Raw genomic sequence first — 21151 nt, 5'->3', positions numbered from 1 at the left:
GCTGGAGTGCAGTGGCCGGATCTCAGCTCACTGCAAGCCCCGCCTCCCGGGTTCACGCCATTCTCCTGCCTCAGCCTCCCGAGTAGCTGGGAGTACAGGCGCCCGCCACCTCGCCCGGCTAATTTTTTTTGTATTTTAGTAGAGACGGGGTTTCACCGTGTTAGCCAGGATGGTCTCGATCTCCTGAACTCGTGATCCGCCCGTCTCGGCCTCCCAAAATAAATGGTTACTCTTTATGGTTATGACAAAGTCCCATTTTTTCTTTCAGAATGCCTTATTTTATTTTTTATTTTATTTTTTTGAGACGGAGTCTCGCTCTGTCACCCAGGCTGGAGTGCAGTGGCCGGATCTCAGCTCACTGCAAGCTCCGCCTCCCGGGTTTAGGCCATTCTCCTGCCTCAGCCTCCCGAGTAGCTGGAACTACAGGCGCCTGCCACCTTGCCCGGCTAGTGTTTTTTTTTTGTATTTTTTAGTAGAGACGGGGTTTCACCGTGTTAGCCAGGATGGTCTCGATCTCCTGACCTCGTGATCCGCCCACCTCAGCCTCCCAAAGTGCTGGGATTACAGGCTTGAGCCACCGCGCCCGGCCTCAGAATGCCTTCATGTGACTGTCCTCACTGAGCCCCCTGCACCTGTGCCACGCACCCCGCCCTTGGGACTCGGCGTGAGACCCCCACTGGGAGGGGCAGCTATGCCGCAGAGACCACAGCACGCCCACCACTCCTTGTCAGAGTTTATTTCATCGGCTAACATTCATTCTCGACCTAGACAAAAACAATTAGATGATTATGACTTGCTTTTCCATCATCAACTCATTTTTTTTTTGTTATGAATAACCAAAACATTTCTTCTCAACACTTTTTTTTTTAAGAAGAAGCTATAAATAAATAAAGCTTTAAACGATCCTGGGTTCAAGTTAAACAGTTCCAGTTCCCGAAAAGTTCACAGCCTTGTTTCATGGGCAGTTCTGCTGTTCCTGGCTTCCCCCTCCAGGAAGGGACGTTTGCAGGCCTGGGGGTCCTGGTGACTAAGCTGTTAGCTCCACTGCCTGCCTGCTTCCGTCCTTGCAGCCCTGGGAGGGCTCTGGGTGGACAGAGTTCTTACAGTTTAGGAGATGCTGCTGGCCAAGGAACCGTTGACCCAAAGCAGGTGGCCTGAACGGGAAGTGCCAGGCTGGAGACTCGGGGGCTGAGGGCACTGCCAGTTGCCACCACCTCGGGACACCTCAGCCTGGCGCGGGCCCGAGACTGCTTTCCAAATGCAGCGGAGAGACTGAGATGAGACCCGTGCTTCCGTGTGATTTGGGCTGCGGGGCATAAGTTAACACATACTCCAATATGTACAAAACAACCTGCGCTCGGGCCTGTGCACCCAGGACGCCCGTGGCCAGGTGAGGCCACCTTGAGCCAGGCCTCTGGCTGGGTGTCCACCTCCTGCCAGGAGGCCAAGGTGCCCCATGTGGCTTGCGCAAGACCCCAGGCTGCCCTGAACATGCTCCTCCTCCTCCCAGGCGTGCACCCACCCCAGTGTCGAGTGTCCGAGCAGATTCCCATTGACCCTGACCTCCCTTTGAAAGAACCACACCGCTGCATCCCCTTGGCACTCACTTCCTTCGTGCGATGCATCCACCCAGGGAGGTGACCCTGCGCTAGCACGCTGCCCACCCTACCCTGTTGACCGCCCTGTCCTTGGACCCCAAAGCAAAATGGGGCCAGTGTAGGAGGCCTGAGGGTGGGGCTGTATGCCACACCTCCAGGGGTAGCAACCTCATCTGACCACACCTTCGCCTTCCTGTGCTGCAGAAGGCGCTTGCTCCCAAGCCCATGGTGACCCACATCTTCACCCCACAGTGGGGCAGCTGCGGTGGCTGAGTGAAAGCTGGGGCAGGAGAGAGGGCCCCTGCCAACCCCAGCCAGGCGGCTTGCAGAGCCCACTGCCCTGCATCGGAGTCAGCCTGCGGCCTGAGCACACCCGTCTGCCCTCTGGGGGACCCAGGGCGCCTGTGGGGGCCCTCCTAGAGACACCAGCCTGGCCTCCTAGGCATAAGGGATGGGGACAGGGCACAGGGCACGTGCTTACAGCAGATATGCAACATGGCTTTTACTAGGGCCACTGCAGCCAGTGGGGAAACCTGCGGGGCTGCTGGGAACAGAGCTTGGTCAGCCTTTTGCCAGGGGGTGGGCAGCATGGGGAAACGCAAGGAGAGCCAGGGTGGGGAGGGTTGAGTATCTGGTGTCAGGGAGGCCACCTACAGCTGTTTTGTCAAGGCTAGTTGAGAATCTGAAAGCTCGAGTTCCTATTCCCGGCCATCCAGAGCCACTGTGGTCCGAGGGTGTGGCTCGGTCCCACACTCCAGCCGATGGAGGCCTGATGAACGTAATCCACACGCTGGTGGCAGCAGTGGTATTTGAGCTCTTGAGTACGTGTCTCAGTGATGGGGCTGGGCAGCCTGCTAGCAAATCCCAGTGGGTCAGAAAGGAGAACAGAGGCAGGCGAGCGCTCGGTCCTCAGCCCTTCCAGTCTGAGCCACGTCTGCCGGGGTGGTCACCTCCAAAGGCCAGCCAGGGACTCAGGCACAAGTGGCAGCATCTCCGGCCAAAGCCTCCCCACTCCTGGGCTGCCAGTGGGCCCACAGAGGGCCGGCAATGCAGCTTGGGCCCAATCCCCAAACCCCTCCTTGGTCTGAGGACTGTGGGGAGTGGGTGGGGCCTGAACATGAGCTTTGGCCTCCTGACCCAAAGCATGAAGCAGGACCGTGGGCGGGAGCGGAGTGGGCTTCCTGGGGACTTGAGTCTTCTCTGCCTCAGATGGGGTGGGCCCTGACCTTGAGGGAGCTACAGATGGGTGAGCTGGGGGCTCCCCAGGCCTTGGGGCATCGGGGGCAGCCAGAAGGGGAGGGCCTATGGGATGGCCTGGAGCCGGGGCAGTTGCCAGAAGCCGGTCTCACTCCTAGTAGCCTGGACAGAGGAGCTAAGAGCGAGTGCCGTGTGCATAGCTGGTGAGGGGCACACTCCTGGCCTGGCAGGTCCACGTTCTGCTGTCCTTGTCTCTTGTGCAAACCTTCAGTTTTCGTGATAAATCCAAGGGGTCCAGGAGAGCAGGCACAACCCCTGCTCTGGAGGCCCTGCCCTGCCCGTGGCATCCTCCGAGCATGCTTTCCTCTGACCCGCTGGCTGCACCTGTCGATTCCTCAAGCCGCCATCCCCGCCCAGCCCCACTATGTCCCTGTTCTGTTTATTTTCAGGACGCAGCTATCTCTGTGGAGCAGGTGTGGGACACTCTCCCCGTGACAGTCTTGGGTGGACCTGTTGTCTGTCCTGTTTTACCCCCCACACCCCGCAAGAGGCCTCCCTGTGGCCACCACCGCTACTACCACTTCTCAATGATGTGGCTCATGTAGTCCTCGGTGGGCACGCGGCCCGGCTCGTCAGCGTCCTCCCGCGGCAGCGCCTCCTTGGCCCGGTGCAGCAGGCGCTCCTCGCGGCTCCTCAGGCGCTGCTCCCTGCGCTCCAGCTGCCGCTTGTACTGGTAGCGCTGCTGGAAGAGGTCCTTGGCGTAGTCATACAGCTGCATGTCCAGGTCGTTGAGCTCCTCGATGCGCCGGATGGTGTCCTCGTCCACCTCCACGCCGCCCGCCCGCGTGCTGTTGTACTGCATGAAGGGCCGGATGAACTTGAGGTTGAACGTCCGCTCGAACAGGTACTGCGTCTTGCGCTGGAACTCGGTCAGGCCGAAGAAGGCCATGCCCCGCAGGTTCTTCTTGGCGCTCTCAAGCAGCAGCTGGGCCCGCTTGCCCTCAGGGATGAAGGACAGGTTGTAGCAGCCCACCAGGCTCAGGTCGGCCAGCATGCGCACCTGGCGGTTGTTGGCCAGGTTGTACGGGCAGTCCATGAACTCCTGCAGCGTGCAGCCCGACCAGTCCGTGCCCTCGTAGCAGGGCGGCAGCTCCTCGGGCGTGGGCGTGCGTCCGTCACACATGTGCAACGACGTCTTCCACGTGGCACCCCTCTGCACGTGCCGCCACTCACTCAGGTAGCGGGACACGGGGTCTCGTAGCAGGGTGATGTAGTAGAACTTCCTGCAAGGAGATGGGGAGAGGAGGTGAGGGCTGTGGCAGCATGAGGGGTGCTACCAGGGCTGCTCAGAGTGAAAGTCCCCACTACAGGGGTTTGGGCTTCACCTCTGAGGCCAACCAACGCCTGCATTTAGCTCTCCAACAGCCGTTTCAAAACCCAGTATCAGAGATGCCAAGGAGCACGCCACGGCCACACGGCTCCCCAGGGTGACCACCACGGCGCCCTGCAGTGCCTGGCCTGGCTCCTCTGGAGGGACAACCTGACTTTTCCTGCTGGTGGATGAAGCCGCCAATACCTCATCCAGGGAGGTCCCAGAGCCACAGCCGCCTGAGACCAGCAGTGTTCGCCAGCTGTTTACAGCCTGGGCACGGTGCCACCCAAGGAGCCACTCAGCAGGAGCAGAGGGTGGGCAGGGGTCAGGGAGGGTCACCTCCAGTCCCAGTCCCAGGGTCCTGCCAAGGCCTGGTGGTTGGGCCCAGTGGACCATCCAGCCCAGGACCCCAGGGGAAGCCATGACTTACAGTCTCCAACTCTACTTGGCGGGCTGCCCCCAGGACGCCAGCGCTTTGCACAGTATGTACGGGTGCGTGCACAAGGGAGACACGACCCAAGGATGGCTCCACCTCCCACCGTCCCCTGCACGGCAGGAGCCCAGCGTGGAGCATGCCTTTGCCAGGCTCGCGATGACGCTGGGCTGGAGGCGTCAGGACACTGGACAGGTGGGTAAAATGTGGCGGCAGCTGCGGATGTGCCCGGTGTGTCTGTGTGTGTGGGGTCAGCCCCGGGGAGGCTGCAGTCATTCTTAGACGGTTCCTCCTCCTGGCTCCTGCCCGTGCTGGGGTGGGTGGGCCTCAGGTCAAGGAGCACCAGGGCCGCGCAGACAGCCTAGGAGCCCACAGGGCCCCTCACTGCCCGGGGGAGCAGATCCAGAAGGGCCCTGACCCACTGCCAGGCCTCCCCAGATGGCAACATGGAAGTGTACCCACACTGCTCTCCTCCTCCCCTCACACTGCCCTCCTCCTCCTCTCACACTGCCCTCCTCCTCCTCTCACACTGCCCTCCTCCTCCCCTCACACTGCCCTCCTCCTCCTCCCCTCACACTGCCCTGGCATGGAAGTGTACCCACACTGCTTTCCTCCTCTCCTCACACTGCCCTGGGCAGGGGTGGGGATGGGGGGGCATGGGGGGACCCCAGGGAACACAGGCTGCTGGCAGCTGCCCTGACCTGACCACACACCTCCCTATGGGGAGGGAGGCACAGTGCCTGGCAAGTGGTGCGGTGCCACTGCAGGCCACCCCCGCCTGTGGGGACATGTCAGAAAGCCCCAGCGGGGACAGCTCTGAAGCAGGCGGGGTGGCCAGTGATGGCTCCGGGGCAGGCAGCAAGGCCAGCACTACTGCATGCAGACTGCCGAGGAAGGGACAGGCAGCTGTCATCCGCCCAGTGTTCTCTGTGGCCTGGCAGGCCCAGACCCTGCCCTTGAGGAGCTCCCAGCAGATGGGTAGAGGGAGGACCCGGCAGGACTGAGCTGACAACCCCAGGGTCAGGCACCGCTGGTCTCCAGGGGGCAGACAAGCTGTGGTCAGCAGGGGCGAGAGCAGGCCTCAGCTTCCCTGCTCCAGGCTCCCACTTCACACGCCCCCACTTCACATGCCCCAAGGCACACCTGGCCCTCCCCGAGCACCCTGCACCCATCGCCTGCCTGGTACCACCCATCCGTGCTGATGGCAGCAGCTCCTGGGTACTCAGGGCCTCAAGCGCCAGAGGGTGGGACCTTCTTCAGGTAGCAGGTGAGACAAACGCTTCAGAACCAAAAATGACTGAGGGCCAGGGAGTAAGGGCCTGAGGCGGCCGGGGCAGGCTTCTGTCTCCCGCCTCGGGCTCACAAGGCCCTAACCGCTCAGAAGAGAGACCATCCATGCCTTCCTACTTGACCCTGTGTCCACGGGAGGCATAGGGCTGCATGGACTTCCGCTCCCCACCCTGTGGGGCCCTGACCAAACGGATGGAGACAGGGCAGCGTGAGGGGTTTCTTCTGAACACAGAAAACCAGTGTGATGCGCCAACCAACAGAGAGGCTTCCCCTCCCAGCCCCAGCCAATGACCCGGTGAGTGACGGCCACACGGACCCCTGAGGGCTTTCCCCCTCCTGGGAGGAACTCACTCCTCAGCTGCACACGGTCTGACCACACCGTGGGTCTTGGCAGCCAAGCTCGAGCAGCTGCCACTAGGGCACGTGACTGCAAATGCCAGGTCAGCAACAGAGTGAGGAGGAACTGAGGTGAAGCCGGCACCGTGGGAAGGGCCAGGACACGGTCTACACCAACCCCATACCCAGGTGCCCTGGGGGTTCAGGTGGTCCCTGGCCACTCAAAGACAGGAGCCTGGTGGTGAGGGCAGCATGGGCCACAGCCACAGGCTCCCTTCTCTGAGTCCCTTCTCCCTGGCAGCGACCTTTCTGAATGACAGCCTCCTCACCCCTGCGAAGCTTGGGGCTTCTGCTGTGGAGAGGCTGGAGCACCCACCTGCCACCCGCCCAGTGTGGCCTGCGGCCCTCCCCTCCCCAGCCCCGTCGTGGTCTGCAAGCAGGAGCACACAGGTACATCACCCCTGGTCTGTGCATAGGCCATGCCCTCCGTTGGAATGCCAGTGTGAGTGACCGCCCCTTGGTCAGACCTCTCTACCTTTAAGACCCAGCTCAAAAAGTTAAGCGGTTGCCAGTGCAGGAGTGCAGGAAGAGCCCAGAGCACCCAGCGGGCACGTGTGGTGTACACAGTGGGCCGGCTCTAGTAGCCCCAGATGGCACACGACCTACTGACCATCGTGGGTTAGGGTGGCAGCCGGCTCAGTTATCACGTGTCCGATGGCGGCGTCCTCTCTACGGGACACAGCTGAGGGGAACAAAGGCCTCTCTGCCTGCGCCTGCAGGGGCAGTGTCTTGAGGGGACAGTGAGACCCCAGTACAACTGAGGCAGAGCTGGGGGCCAGAGACAGGGAGGAGGAGAGGAGAGGGCTCGGTTTTCTGGGCCCAGCCATTGAAATGACTTAGGTTTTTCGTGTGCGAGCCACTTAGAGAAGCCGTGAGCAATTTACTCTTTGGTTTCTGAAAAAGCTGGGAGGGTGAGCTGCTGAAGACAGACACTCATTTGAAAGCCATCTAAGTCTGGGGCCCTCACAGCACTGGAGGTGACACTTTCTCCTTGACCGCCCCAGGCCTGGCTCTCTCCTTTGCCAAGGACTTCTGTGCACAGAAGGCCCAGCAGGCACCAACAGGGGCAACGGTGGGGGCAAGGGGCACCTGAGCCAGCCGAAACTCTCATGGTCCCTAGAATGACCGAGCCTGTCAGCCTCACCTGTCCTTCCTGCGTCCATTTCCCAAATAACCCTCTGGACCAAGGCCTCCCGCTGCAGGGACAGCTGCTGGGGACCCACACCAGGGAGGCAGGTGTGTGCAAAGACACGCATGTTCTCATTAGCAGTGCCGGTCCAGCAGCTCTGCATCTTGCAACAAAATGATGCAACGGACACTGCGCCTAGGGGACCCTGAGGAGCTGACCGAGGCCCCCGTCCTAAGGCCCAGGGGCTTACACTGTCCCCACGGCTCCCTGTGCACCTTCCCTGCTCAGAACATTGCCATGCCCTGGGTCCCCTGGTTCTGTCCCCCAGACACGGCCTGTGGTATAGACAAACGGCCACGCAGACTCTAGAAGTTGCCTGTGAGGCCAGTAGCCAAATGTGTGTGTTCCTGTCCTTTTCTGCAGATGTGACAGCTGAGCCAGGGAGGGTGACCTGCCCTTGGCCACCATCTAGTTCCTTCCTACCCCTGCCTGAACAGCATGGAAGCCTTACCTGGCACACCCTCCAGAGCCGGTGGCAGTCTTTACGAGCCAGAGGCGTCCAGTCCCATGCCCACCACGCAGAGCCCTCCCCTCCCCTCTGCCTTGTCCCCTTCCCTCTGCCGAACACTGCAGGCACTGCTGGCCACAGGCACGTCCTGGCTGTCCACTGCCTCAGTGCCCCAGCTCCACCTCGCCCGTCCCACCTCCCGTGCTCTGCCCTCTTTCCTCCACTGCATGCCTTGCCAGATGCATCTGCTGTTTACTCTCCAGTCTGTCATCTGCCAAAACGTGGGGTGGAGGTGTCGAACAGAAGTGGGAAGAGGGCGGGGTGTGGTGAGGTGCAGAGGACTCCCCAAATGGCCCACCCCGGATCTAGTCAGCTCTCTGACATGTGCTCTCTGGAGGTGCCAAGGGGGCGGCTCACGGCTCAGAGGTTTGAGGAATGGTCTGCACACTCAAGGTGGTCCCCAGCCCCTGCCCTCAGGAGCCCAGGCTCATCTAATCCCGGCCCTGCACCCCCTGCTGAAGGGTCTGTGCCCCAGACCAGTCTTCCCTGCAGTGACACCTGGGACCCCACAAAGCAGGGGGCTTTGTGCCTACCACTATCCAGCAGGGTCTATCCATCCAAGTGCTCCAAGTGCCTGCCAGCAAGGCTTCCGGAAAGAGGGAAGAGAGAAAATAGAGGAGAGATGATGAGAGCAATAACCAGAATTGGAGTCCATCATTCACTGAGACTGAAATGGCTCACCAAGTGCCGAGAAAATGAATGTGGGGACTGAACAGATGACTAAAAAGTTGACCCTTGAAGCATCTGAACAGAAAAAACAATACATAAAGGGCATACTTCTCCATGGCAATGCCGTATGTTAGAAACCAATGGAGCAAGGTCTTCAAAAGGCAGAGGGAAAATGACCAATGCGATCTCATACCCAGCCAAACTATCAATCAAGTGTGGGCAGTAGCGACGTCTTCAGACATACAAAGACTTAGGAAATTCACCTTCTGTGAATCTTATTTTAGGAAGATCCTGGAGTAGGTATCTCATTTAGCAAAAAAGGAAAAGAAACAAAACAAAACAAAACAGAAAAAAGCAAACTTGGGAGCCGGGAGCTCCAACCCAGGGGCGGTTCCAGGATGTCAGCAACACACCCCACTGGGCCTGACACGAGCAAGGGAACAGACGCTCTAGGTAAAAAGGGGCAAAGGCCGGGCGTGGTGGCTCACCCCTGTAATCCCAGCACTTTGGGAGGCTGAGGTGGGTGGGTCACTTGAGGTCAGGAGTTCGAGACTAGCCTGGCCAATGTGGTAAAACCATGTCTCTACTAAAAATACAAAAATTAGCTGGGTGTGGTGGCACATGTCTGTGTTCCCAGCTACTTGGGAGGTTGAGGCAGGAGAATCACTTGAATGCAGTAGGCGGAGACTACAGTCGACCGAGACCACACCTGGGTGACAGAGACTCAGTCTCAAAAAAAGGGGGTGGGGTGGGGGATGGACAGACGGCCTGACGCAACTGAGTAGTTGGTGGGAAAAAACGAATGGTAGGTGTGTGGCAGATTCTGGAATCATTTGGAAAAAATTGATCCATGAAGATAGAAAATAAGGCAAGTAAAAATACAAGGCAATCATGAATTCCAGGAAAAACAAAAAGCTACATAGAAAAGAAAATGAAGTATACTACTTGCCTCAGAGGTAAATGATGGTTTTGAAGGCATCATCATGTAAACAGTGATTACTGTAACAGTGAATACTGATTTAATAAAACGTGAGCTTTAACTGTATGTGGATGATGGGTGGGGTGAGGACAGACTGTGTGAGGGTGTAAGAACGCTTCACCATCTATCGAAACAAAGTAAACAGAGACTATCTAAATCAATAAATTAAGAAATGGCACTATACGTTATTTAGAAATATGAAGGTAAACACCAGAAGTATGTTGAGAAACCTGCAAACGGTTCTCTGGAGCGGCTGGAAAGAGAAAGCAGATCTGCTGGGTTTCATCATAAGCCAATTGGAACTATCTGTTTTTAAGTACGTATATGAATTACTTAAAAAAATTAAAAGTAAAAGAAAATGAGGAAACTGACCAACAAAGCGTATGGAAAGAGGCTCCCGTGCGTCAGTTACCAAGGCAGTGGCACAGGAAGCCACAGGCAATACCAGGAGAGTGGTGGGAAGGCAAAGCCGGGCAGCGGCAAAGAGTAGGCACGAATACAGGGTGACCCTCCTGCCATCTGCTTGCGGATGTGAATGAGACAGTGAGAACAGCCATCTCCAAGTGTCTTCACTGGAAAGCAGAAGGTACATATGCCCCAAGACGCAGCAAGTCCTCTCCCAGATGCACATCCCAGAGAAACCTTGTTGTGTACACAGGAGGTATGGGGGAGGCTGCAGTGGCGTTCTGGTAACAGCTCCAAATGCCCACCATGGTGGCGTGCTCACCTCCACGGTGGCATACTCCACTAAGCAATAAAAATGAACAAACGGCAGCTACTCACAACACCATGGGAAACGTGACGAAGAAGGCTCTGCACATCAAGACTGGATTAGGATGGTAACGTGTATTTTATCAAGTTCTCAAAAATAAATCCCCAGAAAACACTATTCAGGGATTATTATTATTGAGATAGTCTCGCTCTGTCACCCAGGCTGGAGTGCAGTGGTGTGATCTGGGCTCACTGCAACCTCCATCTCCTGGGTTCAAGCAATTCTCCTGCCTCAGCCTCCTGAGTAGCTGGGATTACAGGTGTGTGCTAATTTTTTGGTATTTTTAGTAGAGATGGGATTTTGCCATGTTGCCCAGGCTGGTCTCGAACTCCTGATTAGCCTGCCTCGGCCTCCCAGAGTGCTGAGATGACAGGCGTGAGCCACTGAGCCCAGTCTGTTTTTTTAAAAAAGTGATGAGCTGAAACAGGAAAATTCAAGTCAGAGGCTAGCCCTGGATTGTGGGGCTGGGGTGGCACCGGGTGCTCACAGTGCCTTATGTGGTGCTGATCATGTTTTCGTGCCTCCGGTGAGCAGCTGGGGGTACAGGTGTTCACTGTGATCATTTATTTCCTATGTACATTATGAAGTTCTTTTGTATGTCCCAAACACTTCGTGTGAATCAAAGTTTAAAGAAAGGAAGAAAGACAAAAGTGAGACCCAAGAAGGCAGCCTGAGAGGCCCAGCTGGCCTTCCAGGCGAACCACTCGTCAAGCCAGAGCCTCCGTCCCCAGAGCGCCCCGCCCCGTCTCTACCCTTTGCTCTGCTTGCAACCCCCTGCTACCTCCATGCCCAACAAATCCCAGGCGTCTTCAGCACTTCCTCTCCCCTCTCCTCTCCTCCTACGAACTACGCTGCTGTGGTGAGCAAGACAGGCTCCACAAAAGGGGTGGAGGGCCCCTGTGGGTATCAGTGAAGGCGGACCACCTCAAGGGTGGCCAGGTTCCAAGGCAGTGGGGGTTGCCCTGAGGTTTAGTAACTAACCATGCATTAATGAGTCTGAATGCTCCGTGGCCACTCTGGGAAGGAACCACAGGTCCTGCCCAGCCCAAGCATCCGGCTGGTGGTTGGTTCACCGTCCAGGAGTGCCCTGGGGATGCAAACAGGGCCATTTCTCTCCTTAGGGATCTCCCTCATTGCTGCCAACCTGATGCGGGAGGCTGGGGACCCTGCCCAGTGACTTTGCTGGCAAATGATGTTCTTTCAGGGTGGCAAACCTCTGGCATCTTCTGTGAGCACAGCCCCAAGCTGTGGTCCGGCTGCATGGCACTCACAGCACCCTGGCCGCCAGAGTAGATCTCTGTGGACACCTATGCGTGCCATGTACTGGGACAGACCAGGGCTCCCAGCGTTCACTCCTGAATGGGGCACACACTGGTCACTCGAGGGTGATGGGGAGACCCTGTCCGCACCACTGGCTGCTCACTACCACCGTCCAGTCAGTGGGCAGCAGCTGTGACGTGTGGCCATCCCCGAGGCGCCACATCAGCAGCTGGGGTTGCCTGTGTCTGTGCTGCTGGCCGACGTCCCTCCCTCTCACAAGTGGCAGGAGGGGCCGGCCCCTGAGACCCTCTGCGGGTAACAGGGCAGCTTCTCCGAGGCGGGTGAGGTGAGGGCATGGCCAGTGAGGCTAAGGCACACAGGCAGGGCCAGACCAAGGAGGGTCTGGTTCACTCTATAGGAAAACGAGGTTGGATGAGTAATGGCCCTGAGTGCAAAACTCACATGGATTTCAAAGATGAAGCATGAAACGTCAAATAACTTGAAATGCGCTATGAAATAATTCTAGTCTGCACAAATTGCAGCTTCTTGTGACAGAACACACAATGATCGCCTGGATCATGCACTTTGGCATTTAATTATGCTTGGTTTAATGCCCTCTGCGACCTGAAGCTGTTCTGACATTTTTCTGGGCACTGGTTTAGTGCGTCCCACAATCGGGTAAGATCTAGACACTGCTGTCAGGGCGTGGCGAGTTCTAAAGTCCAGAGTCTGGATTCTTACAGGACAAACTTAGACCTGGCCTGGGAGCCCCCACTCAAACACAGAACACCCCAGGGAAATCCTGCGGGAACAGCCCATGCGCTCTGAGTGTCTTCCAGGCAGGAGGGCGGGGCAGGCAGGTAACAGCTGAGGCCAGCATCAACCAGGCTGGGCCCTGCAGCCCATGGTACCTGTCCCTCGCTCCTCCAGTGGCTCACGCCCATGGCTGCAGGGGGCTTCATTTTGTCTCCTCTGCCTTCGAGTGCTGCTCTGACCCAAACTCACGCCTGCATCTTCTTATTGCTGACTCTGCCTTCCGGAAGCTCAGGACTCCAGCCAGAAATGAGCCTTCAAACCTGGTTCAGGGCATGTGGGAAGTCCAGAGCTGGGCTGGGGAAGGAGGGGCACAGGAGACTGGAGCCTGCTGAGGGGCTGGTGCAGTAACTCCACCTGTAGGAAGGTGCTGGCCCTGGCGGGAAGGGCTGAGACATGGCAGGGCCGCCTCAGAGGGTGTGCACTGGAGTGTGAGCTGCCACAGGGAGTCATGGCCATGCAGGTGGAGGCTGAGGGCAGGCACACAGTGGACGGTCCTGCAGCCCACGGCGGGGGTGCCAGCAAGACCTGAAGACATGGAGAAATGCCTGCACCAGCCCTGGAGCTGACCATGGGGTTCCACGAGCAAAGGTCTATCCCCTTCCAACGTGTAGGACAACAGCACGCTGTGGTCATGGTTTTGTAAGATACATATATGCTCAGAAAAAACACCACCCAGACAGGAATGGACTATTCAGTGGCTGTCTCAGCAGTGAGATAATGAACTTTTTCCAGCATTTTATGATAAAAATGTTTAAACTGACAGGAGGTAAGAGTTCAGTGAAAACCCATAAGCCCAAATGTGACCATAACGTTTTCTTAATCTATTTCTATATTGTCTGTAATTAAACATTACATAAACAACCTAATAGGAAATTTGGCCCAAGAAGGAATGATGTACATGGAATAATGAAGATCACGAAAGCCTCCCTGCTGCCTGGGACAGGGTGCGGGGTGCAAAGGGGCCATCACACGGGGCCAGCCGCGCCAGTCCTGCTTGCATTGCATTTGTCCAGGGTGTGCCCCTCCCCTCCCATGCCCGAAGCTGATGGCGGTGCGGGGGTGGGTTCCATGAAACAAGGGTCTAACCCGCACGTTTCTAAACTCAGATCCTGAAACAATGGCAATTTTTCTACCAGTGCCAGCAGAGGGGAAGCTCCCTAATTGTGGGTGAGGACGCTGCCATTTAGAGTCAGAATGACAGATTTTTTTTTTTTTTTTTTAAGAAATATTGTTGCGGCCGGGCGCGGTGGCTCAAGCCTGTAATCCCAGCACTTTGGGAGGCCGAGATGGGCGGATCACGAGGTCAGGAGATCGAGACCATCCTGGCTAACACGGTGAAACCCCGTCTCTACTAAGAAATACAAAAAATAGCCGGGCGAGGTGGCAGCGCCTGTAGTCCCAGCTACTCGGGAGGCTGAGGCAGGAGAATGGCGTGAACCCGGGAGGCGGAGCTTGCAGTGAGCTGAGATCCGGCCACTGCACTCCAGCCTGGGCGACAGCGCGAGACTCCGTCTCAAAAAAAAAAAAAAAAAAAAAAAAAAAAGAAATATTGTTGCAATTCTTCTGACTCAGTTACTGGAAGAAAATGGTTTTGTGTGGCTCAGAGGAAGAGTCCTTGGAGGGCCGGCTTCAGTGAAGCCACAAGCATGCCTGTCACATTCCAGCCCCCAAGGACAAGGACATGGTGTGGTGAGGGTAGCTCTGAGACGGGCTCCGAAAGTCCTCTCTCCCAATGGTGCGCTTGGATCTCCCAGGGACCAGGGGTCCCACTATGAGGACAGAGGCCATTACCATGAAGGTCACATCTCAGTGATTAGTTTTAAAAACCCTACTCCACGCAAGGCATGGTGACGCGCACCTCCAGGCAGTCCGAGCTACCTGCAGGCTGACGTGGGAGGATCACTTGAACCCAGGAGTTCAAGGCTGCAGTGAGCTGTGATTGCCACTGCACTCCTGCCTGGGCAACAGAACGAGACTCTGTCTCTAAACAAAACCAAACCTGGACTCCAAGGGGCATCAGAAATTCAGAGAGGCAACCTGGGAGAACATTCCTCCGAGGACTGCGTGAGCACCTGGCAGCACTGAGCAACGGCACCTGCTACCCCAGCCTACCCTGACTGCCGGCCTTGCCCCAGGTCCATGGGACACCACAGGGCACCAGGATGGTTCTCTCCGGAAAGCGACCAGGCCTCCCTGAGGCCTGGGTCCTCATCACAGGAAGGAAATGACAACCTCTAGGAGGATGCCAAAACTGGGAGCTCACGGCATAACACACCACCGTCACCCTCATCGGCACTGTCTGCTGCCAACCCCACCAGGGGCCCCTGGTGCCTATGCCTCTGACAGCACCAAGCAGCGCAGCTTCTGCTCAGTTTGTTAGAAAAAGTGGGCCGGGCGCGGTGGCTCAAGCCTGTAATCCCAGCACTTTGGGAGGCCGAGACGGGCGGATCACAAGGTCAGGAGATCAAGACCATCCTGGCTAACCCGGGGAAACCCCGTCTCTAGTAAAAAATACAAAAAATTAGCCGGGCGAGGTGGCGGGCGTCTGTAGTCCCAGCTACTCGGGAGGCTGAGGCAGGAGAATGGCGTAAACCCGGGAGGCGGAGCTTGCAGTGAGCTGAGATCCGGCCACCGCACTCCAGTCTCGGCGACAGAGCGAGACTCCGTCTCAAAAAAAAAAAAAAAAAAAAGAAAAAGTGGAAGTCTGATTTTGGCTCCAAGTCCCACTGCGGGGTGGAGGCCGCTGAGCACCCCACGTGGGGCGGGTGGCCGCCTCCTCTTTCCTGTGGCAGGAAGGGGCCCTCAGGCACGGCTCTCCAGGGCCACAAGGCCGGGCTGGCTGTCCGCGGTGTCATTCCCTCTGAGAGGGGGCAGCTGCAGGTCCAGGAGGGTGAGGGTGGGGAGACAGCCCCGAGGAGACGACCCGCTACCAGGAGGCACAGGCATGTGAGCCACGGCCTGAGAGGGAACGGCTTCCCCATTGCTCTGGTGTGACCCTGCGCGGGTGTGCCTGCACCTGATCCAGTGCCGCAGCACAGGCCTGGCTTGGCCGGAGGGCAGGCAGCCCCTCCCCTCTGCCTGCAGAAAAACCCAGATCATCAAGTTCTGAGCTGGCAGCAGCAGGCTGGGGAGCCCCTCTCCAAATGCAGCACAGAAAATGCTGGGCTAAGGCTGTCCCTTCTTGGTAACGTCTGCAGAAGAGTAGTGAGTTTTTTTTTTTCATTAACTCAATCTGCTTCCAAACATACCCAGGTCTGGAGAGAGGCCCCATGACATCGGTGGTCAGGTGCTGTGTGGACACGGGGCAGTCCTCACTGCCCACGCCCCTTCCAGAGAGCCCCCTCTCGCCTCAGGACACGCGCAGGGCAGGCGAGGCTGACCCAACCCCAGGGAGCCCCTCGCCAGTGACCTGACAGCCTGGGCGTGTCCCAGCTGGAGAGATGAGGAAGCAACACCAGAGAGGCCAAGGCCACCCAGCCCCTCAAGCGTGGGCTGGGCTTGGAGCTGGGTCAGCTGAGGTCCAGCCTCAGCTCAGTCCCTTGGCAGGAAGGGAGCAGCAGGACTGAGGCCCATCTCCCTGCCCTGCCCCCTCTGGCAGACAGAGGCACCTGGGTCTGGAGAGGACTGGCCAGCTGGTGCCCGCTGGCCTCATGACGCTGCTCCTGCCCTGCCTACCTCCAGCAAAGTGCGGCATGGGGGGTGGGGGCGCCTCCTTGGCTCACCCAGGGGAGCTGAATTCTTACGGATGGGTGGGAAGGGAGTCCAGGTGGTACAGGGCTCTGTGCTCACGTGGCCCTCAAGAGACAGGCCTAGAAAACTGCAGAAAGTCCCTGAGGAGGAAGACGCCCAGGAGATGATGTGCAGCCAGGTGTGGCTGTGTGACTGGCCATCACGATGTCCTTAGAGACAGCCTTCTCTCCCCTGTTTTCCTCCTGCTGACTGGAAAGCGGACATGACTGCTGAGCGCCAGCAGTCCCCTTGGACCGTGAGGCAGGAGCTTTGCAGAGCAAAGAGAAAGAGCCTGGGGTCCTGGTGCTTCCTTGGCTTTCCACCAGCCTGGTCTGCTTATGCTGGGCTCCCTTCCAAAGGGACGGAAATGAAAAATAAACTGCTGCCCCGTTTTGGCCTCTGAACCTAATCCATCTATTCAGGGAGATACACCAAGGACCTGAATGAGAGGAGAGGCTGGGCTCCCGGGCGAGGCCAGGGGGCCCTGGCAGCAGCCTGGGCTCAGGAGTAACTGAATTATTAATTTACTGAACTCTTGGCGCTTTAACCAGTAACCCCGTAGGATGAATTATTCTCATGTTGCAGATGAGGAAACTGAGACCTGGAGAGGTTCAACAACTGGCCCAGGACACACGGCTGGTCAGGGCGGCACTGGGATTGGAGCCCACACCCACCTGGACCCAGGCTGTGACTGACTGAAGAGAACCATTCGCCTGCTGAGCCACCGCCTCCGGGCTGGGAAGGGCAGGCTGACCTCGCCAGTTCCGGAGGCGACGCAGATACGACGGTCCAGCAATGCTGCTCAGGACGCCCTGCTGACCAATGCCCAAACCTGACCAGGAACAGAAAACACAGCCCATAGAGCACAGTGAATCAGTGGAGTCAGAGTGGTCGCATAAAGAAAAAACCACCTTCGGCCCCGCAGTGAAGACGCAGCAGGAGCGGGCTGAACCACTTTAAACATAAGGAGCTGCGGCTGTCTAGCGGCACCGGAGGGACAGAGCTGAAGCCCTGGACTCTGGCCCAACCCGGTGGTACCTCGCTGTGGCTCGCTGGGGGGCCTCCCTCCAGCCTCCCGGACAGGGTCTCTCTGATCCCTCACAGCCCCCCAGCCCCCACCGGCCCGCGGCAGATGGCTGAAAACGCTGCTGGTGCAGAGCTGGGCTGTGGCCCGAGGAGCTGAGGGCAGCTTGGCCAGCGTCCTCACAGCATTGCCAGCCCCTGCTGGGAAGCCAGATGGGCAGAGACCCCGAGGCAGGAGGGCATGTCGGGGGCAGGTCTGTGTGTCCCTGCAAGGCAGGATGTGGCAGGGCAGGGACAAGGCTGCTTGAACCCCACCTCTGTGCCTCTGCAACTGCCCCGGTCCCTTCCAACTCCCGCTAGCCGGTGAGGCCTGGAATCCAGGGGAGACACCTGTGCCTGCCAGGAGCTCCTACCCGGAGGGGAGCTGGGCACTGCGGAGAAGCAGAGGGCCCAGCCCGGAAGCCTGAGTGTGCCCAGGATGCACAGCCCAGCCCTGCATGTTGGGCTCCAAGTGCTGCAGGCCACAGCTCCTAACACAGGCGGTGCTGACTGCCCCGCATCGGGGGCCTCTGGACCTCAGGGGACCAGACACCCTGGGGAGGGGCTCACTGACTCCGTCCTCACTGCCAGGGGGCTCTCATCCCCACTTTGACCCACTCAGTTCCACCTCCAAAGTCACCTCTCCAGCAAATAAAAACCAGGTGTCCTATCAGATTCCAAGCACCTGTCTCCAGGCCCACAGCTGCGTGTCCTGGGCAGGCCACCCCTGTGAGCCCACTTTCCTGCAGGTGAAAAACGCCAGGACTCTCCGGCTCCCCAACACAGTGCGGGGGCAGAGTTCCCAGAGCCCCTGGGTGACTGCTTAGGAGCTCCGGGGCACTGCACAGGAATCCGCTCACAGCCGGGGGCACCACAGGCCTCTGTCACCGCAGCAGCTCCCTGTCTGGACAGAAGGGGCCCTGGTAGGTTTCCAGCCCTAGGGCTTAGCAGTGCTCACATCTCTGTCTCCTCACCGGCCTAGTTCTTCCCTGGTGGCAGGGACCCCACATGATGGGGGGCAATCCCAGTGACCCCCCGCAGAGGACATGGTGGTTTAGGAGTCACTGTGCAGCTACGCTGTGAGACGGTCTGCTCCACTCGGAGCAGCCAGGGAGAGGTCCATGGCGGAAGTGACCCCGGGCCAGGTCTCAGGTGAGGGGGTGGCCTCCAGCAGTGCCACTTACACCTGGAACTGTGTGAGAGCTGGAGGGTGCTGGGCCCCATGGCCTGGTCCTCACGAGCATGCCTTCTGCAGCCTCGGCCTCACCCCTCCCTCCCCCATTATAGGGGTGACAGGGGTGGGCTTTGGCCAGGCTGCCGGGGTGTGGGTCAACCCCTGTGTGAGGTGCCTGCTGGCAGGAAGACCTCGGCTCCTTCCTGAGGAAGATGCAGGGAGCTCTTGGTGGCTTCCTGAGTTCCAGAACTATCGCCACTCCTGCCGAAACACCTCCCCCACTGCCAGCCGGGGTTACAATGCAACGGACTCCCGGGACTGTGGAGATTTGGATATAAAAACGGCAAAAACCGACCCCACAGCTGTAAATCCCACGTTCTAGGTCAAGAAATGGAGGCTGGGTGGCCCTCTCGCCTGCCGAGGGACACAGGCCTGGACGGAACTGGAGCAGGGCTGAGTTACACCCATGGGGCAGCCCCACAGCCTCGCCCCACTTCCAGGGCCCCGCAGCCATCCTCCTGCCTGCCCTCTTCCTGGGGGCTTTCCTGCAAGGGTGTAGGCTTCCTGGCTGGACTCTGCTCTCAGGCTCCTGCAGCCATGTCTGCAACTAGGTGCTCAGCAAGGGCAGGGGCACCCGGCTTAGGCATCTCGGCTCCACCCTCCAATGGCCTCTGTGCCCAGGTTGCCAACACAGGCACCTGGTCCCCTCATCCACAGGCAGTCCCCCACCCTAGGGGCCTTCTCTTGCCTCCCTCCCACCTGTTGCCACCTGTCCTCAGTCACACAAGGCCCCAAGTCTCTGCCATCCCTCCCACATTATACCCATGGGCACACACCAGCCTGTGCCCCAGTCACTCATCCCTGTGCCCCAGGTGCTGTGCACACAGCAGCACCTACCACACTGTGGAGGTACCATCTCTTTTTTTTTTTTTTTGAAACGGAGTCTTACTCTGTCACCCAGGCTGGAGTGCAGTGGCGTGATCTTGGTCACTGCAACCTCTGCCTCCCGGGCTCAAGCGATTCTCCTGCCTCAGCCTTCCGAGTAGCTGGGACTACAAGCCCGTGCCACGACACCTGGCTAGTTTTTGTATTTTTAGCAGAGATGGGTTTTTGCCACGTTGGCCCGGTTGGTTTTGAACTCCTGACTTCAGGTGATCCACCTGCCTCAGCCTCCCAAAGTGCTGGGATTACAGGCATGAGCCACTGTGCCCGGCCCCATTGTCCCTCTTAACAGTGGGGCTGACTGAGCCCCTGAGAGGCTGTGAGTTTCCCAGGGCCACAGCCAGAAAGGGAGAGGCACCCCATGGCTGCAGTCCCCCATCCCGCACCCGGTGGTTTGGGCCTAAATGCTGAGCTCAGCTTTTCTGGACCTGTCAGTGCTCCTGCTAAGCACTCCTCCCTGGATGCCACCACCGCGGCCCCGCCGGCAAGCCTGGTGCCCGGGCCTCACCAGAACACCCTGTGCTGTGACCCGACCTCTGGCCTCCAGGAAACAGGCGGCATGCCAGAGAACACGCACTGATGGAGTGCCTACTGCATGCTTTAGGTCACCGACCGCCAGCCAGGCCCCGGGGCCGCAGTCCCCATCTAGCCTGTTTCCCAGAGTCAGGGAGCTGCGTGTTCCCCGCTCTCTGGGCTCTCCCCTTCTTTTTTGTGGCCTCCTGGCCAGGGGTCTGGTGGAAGTGTGACCCCTCTGTCCCATGCCCTTGAATGTGGTATGGAGGTGGGGAGAACGAGGCAGCCCCCGGGTTCTGGGCACTCCCCACTCCCCTCATGGGCAGGGCAGGTGGCTCTCTCTCCGGCCTGCTCTGGCGGCAGCGTCCACAGACCCCACTGGGGCCCAGCAGCGTGAGGCCCTGCCTTGCCCTGCACTGGGCGCCTGTGCACCCAGTCTCCCAAGGCCTCATCCCACCTCACAGTCAAGCTGCTAACCTGGACGCCTGCCGCTACGGCCCAGCGCTGCTACCCTGAGGGCCCAGCTGCACTGTGCAGGGAAGGTTCCAGGACCGGGACGGTCTTGGGGGATAGGCAGGGCTCTCTGACCAGCACCTGGGCCAGTGAGGCTCGAGGGAAGGCCTGTCTGTGGCACCCCTGCCTCTGCCTCCACCCTGCCAGGCTGACTCTTGCCTGGGGGTCCATACACTGTCTCCCTGCCCGTGGTGGGTGTCCCTGCCTGCCAGTTACTGCTTCCCACCGGCTTGGGCAACCATCCCCATCGGCCAGGGCCTTTCTCCATTGATGGGTGGTGCTAGGAGCTGGGAGCTGAGGGCCTCCACCCCACCCTCAGGCCGGCAGTGGGATGGGTGCCGTCTGCCCCAAAATAGCTCTGTCCAGCAAGGGGGCTGAGGAAGCGGATGAGACAGTCAGAGGGGACACAGGTCCCAGTGTCAGACGGATGAACAGGTGGGATTCCTGCTCTGCCAGCTATCCCCTGTGTGGCCTAGGGACAGTCACCTGGCCCCTCTGAGCCCCAGGGACTGTTTCCATAAAACAGGTAGACAGAAACCCACTTCCAAGGCTGGCAAGGATCTGGTGGGTGGCATATGTAGAGAGCATTATAGCCTACAACACCCTGCAGGGGTGAGGGCTCATCCAGCCCAGGACAGGCGTGGGGGCCCCCAGCAGGTGCAACAGGTGTGAACTGTGTGACCTCACCGCATCACAGTCCCTGCCCCCAGCAGGTGCAGCAGGTGTGAACTGTGTGACC

At 58.7% G+C, this 21151-nt stretch overlaps 1 protein-coding gene across 1 annotated transcript in view; it reads right to left on the bottom strand.

Annotated features, from left to right (window-relative positions):
- Nucleotides 1-720: 720 nt before the first annotated feature.
- The window catches only part of HS6ST1 (heparan sulfate 6-O-sulfotransferase 1), a 54276-nt gene continuing 33845 nt past the window's right edge, over nt 721-21151 (bottom strand). The window contains exon 2 of the mRNA XM_025405309.1: nt 721-4078. Within this exon, the coding sequence (XP_025261094.1) occupies nt 3370-4078 (709 nt within the window). The 3' untranslated portion in view covers nt 721-3369. The remainder of the gene's footprint in view (nt 4079-21151) is intronic.

This window comes from Theropithecus gelada, chromosome 12 (assembly GCF_003255815.1).
Source record: "Theropithecus gelada isolate Dixy chromosome 12, Tgel_1.0, whole genome shotgun sequence".
Taxonomy (NCBI): domain Eukaryota; kingdom Metazoa; phylum Chordata; class Mammalia; order Primates; family Cercopithecidae; genus Theropithecus; species Theropithecus gelada.
Note: the sequence above shows the minus strand (reverse complement) of the source record. Positions and strands in the feature narration are given on the sequence as shown.